At 47.8% G+C, this 3,050-nt stretch overlaps 1 protein-coding gene across 1 annotated transcript in view; it reads right to left on the bottom strand.

The window, feature by feature from the left end:
* DENND5B (DENN/MADD domain containing 5B) overlaps nucleotides 1-3,050 on the bottom strand; it is an 831,092-nt gene that overhangs the window by 10,836 nt on the left and 817,206 nt on the right. Inside the window, exons 16-17 of the mRNA XM_015566631.1 lie at nucleotides 1,605-1,750; nucleotides 142-260 (exon numbers count right to left, since the gene is read on the bottom strand). Of these exons, the coding sequence (XP_015422117.1) occupies nucleotides 142-260; nucleotides 1,605-1,750 (265 nt within the window). The remainder of the gene's footprint in view (nucleotides 1-141; nucleotides 261-1,604; nucleotides 1,751-3,050) is intronic.

The following is a 3,050-nucleotide window of genomic DNA, read 5'->3' as shown; positions in this document are numbered from 1 at the left end:
CACCCCCCCCCCCCCCCCCAAATAACTAAACTAAGATACAGAAGGCAGAGGGAAAGCTTTAGAAAGAAACAGTTCTTAACCCTTTTCTTGTCTAGCGAGTCTCACAACAGGAACTCTGAGTTCCTAAGGACGTTTACTCACCGGTATGTGTGTCCCGTGATTTCATTTCTGACCATGACACAATCCACTAGCCACTTGGCTAACAGTCCCGAGTTGTCGTGACCAATCTGCACAGTGGTCAGCTTCCCCAGGTTCTGGCACTGTGGGGACAGGAGCACAGGTTACTCAGCACCCGTCCCATCCCACTTCCTCTGGGCTTTCGCTGTGGTGCTGTGGCTCCACCTCCCTCCACTGCAGAGGGCCCACCCTGCCAGTGTGCTCTGCTCTGCACTGGAGAGGCTCAGTCACAGCCAATACATCCCATCTCACGAAACAGGAGGCGGGTGGACTTTGTCTAATGAAGGGACCGCACAAGGTGCTAGACTCGTGACATAAGCAGTGGAAGTAGACACTGGAGAAGGAAATTTATTTCTAACCGGGGAACCTAAAAACACCACCCAGACAGTGATGTGTGCCTTAAAGGATGAGAAGAGTTTCAAGAAGTGGAAAAAGGGTGCTATTAGGTTCAGTTACAGAGAGGTCAGAAACACATCTACAGATATAAAAAGAAAGAAATCACTGACCAGCTATTTTTGTTCCAAATAAAATACTCAGGCAGAACTGACCTTAAACCTCATCTACTAGATAGGAGTCTTCAAAGCTATTGTTAAAAAACAACAAGACAGCATAGCTATCAACATCTTTCCTGGCCCTTCGTGGACAAGTACAAAAGAAAGTGATCATAACAGGAATGGTAAAAATACATGTCAATTAAATGCTGACTTTTAAATTCTGATAAGAGATCACAGACCCCACTGCCTATGTGCCGTTGGGACGATCAGGGCTGAGTTCTTAGGCCCCTGACTTTGCATCGCAGTGAGAAGGCATCACAGTGACTCAGGTGAGGGGGATGGCACCTTAAATTAGCTGTGGCTGCTGAGATGGAAGGAACCAGACAGATGTGAGAGGGTTTGGAAGCAGCATTGATGGGACGTATGGTGCAGTTATGTTCCATTCTTGGTAGTCAAAGAAAAGCCCAGGGTTTTAATCTTTTATAGACAGATGGCTTTGAGTTCAGTGGGTAGATAGGGCCCAAATGGGATTCTGTGCGGAGAGTGCTTTTCCTGGACCGCAAGGAACACGAGAACAGGGTGCTCAGTTACTACCACTTCCTTTCAGAGCCGGCACTGGCTTCCTCCAGCATGCCGGGCCCTACCTGTCTGTGAGCTCACACAGGCGGGAATACCTCCCCAAGCCAGACCTGAGCGAGGACACTAAAAGGTATTTCACAAAATCACTTTAAAAGCAGAGCTTAACAATGAAACTTACAACCAAGACACAAAACAAATTAGCGTGTTTCCGACAACTTGCCCTCAGGTACATGACCACAGAAGTGACCCTGCATGCCTGACTGCGCCTGTGTATTATCTGACTCCAGGAAAATGCAAAGGTGAAACTGGAATCCTTGTGTGGAATCACATATGACGCTTTCTGCTGGGACCGACCTCAAAGGTCATTTCGAGGAGGTTTTTGGGGATCTGCATCACCCCCGTGTCTCCCAGCTCTCCCGACACACAGATCCAGGGGTTCGAGGTGATGATCGCGTTGCTCAGCTTCTTGATGGGGATGATCACCGACCTGTACGGAATCACTGGAGGGAAATGCGGAAATTAGTTAAAAATTACAATACAATTCTCCTGACAACAAAACAAACATGCACTAAGAACTCTGTTGGCTTTCACAGACAAGTCACTTAAATATGTGTTTAAAAATATGTTTTATTAATTTTTAGAGAGAGAAAGGGAGAGAGAAACATTGATTGGCTGCCTCCTGAACACCCCACACTGGGGATCGAGCCCACAACCCAGGCATGGGCCCTGATGGGAGTCGATCTGCCGACCTATTGGTGCATGGGAGGATGCTCAACCACCTGAGCCACACCGGCCAGGGCCACAGATAATTCACTTTTTACGATCTATCAAGATGTACTTAGACAAAAAGATGAGATCACAACCCTTCCTAGTTTAGAAAAATGAGGTCCAGTTTGTAAGCCCTAAGTCCCGATACCTGAGGTGGTTTCCCCAGCATATACACCACCAGGTGTGCATGGCATGCGTATCACCATGCGATATACATCCCCGTGCATTTATAAACAATCTCAGGCATTAGCACCAGAACACCCGAGGACATGAACACTAACAGTGCTGTAAAGTGTTTTCATTGCTTTAACGCTTTTATGAATTTTGTTTCAAAACCGAGTACACATGAGCACGGCTCCTGTCTGGTTTCATATGAAAAAGGGGCTGGATGACTTCTTGGCTAGCATCCCTGTTGCTGACTGTCTTGGGCAGTGCTTTAAGGCACGGCACTTCCGAACGTTCGCATCCCAATTTTACAGCTCACTATGCAAAGCCGAGAAAAATGAACAACGGCACCGCCACTCTGGACACAACGTACAGTCTTTAAACAACAACTTGGAAAGCTATGAAGGTGACTCAGGACTTACGGAGGGGCCTCAGGAAAAGAATTAAGATGTGGAACCGGCTGTGGGAACCCTCATCTTCCGCCGCACCCACCCAAAGCAGGGTAGAAACCATATCTTTTGTTGTAATTCTTGGGATTTCTGCTCACTCGGTTACCAGAGGGCGTATGAGAAGCCCTCCCTGACTCCCTGAAAGATGTACCCGGGAGAGAAACACTTACTGGGCCAGATGCCCAGGTGCCGCCTCCCCATATGGGCTCAGGGTTCAGTGCATTCTTATGGGAGGAACATGAATGGGACAAACGGTTCGTTTCCCTGATTTTACACAGACCACGTTCTTCACGTGGAGCGGATCACCTCCCCCTCTGTCTATTTTGGCCGAAGGAGAGGAAATGCTGGAGGAAAGGCCCTACTTGCATGTTTTAGTCATCACAAGAATCAAATCGCTTTTGGAACTGAAGGAAAAGAG

The sequence above is a fragment of the Myotis davidii genome, unplaced genomic scaffold (genome assembly GCF_000327345.1).
Source record: "Myotis davidii unplaced genomic scaffold, ASM32734v1 scaffold902, whole genome shotgun sequence".
NCBI lineage: Eukaryota > Metazoa > Chordata > Mammalia > Chiroptera > Vespertilionidae > Myotis > Myotis davidii.
This window is presented reverse-complemented; position numbering and strand designations above follow the sequence as displayed.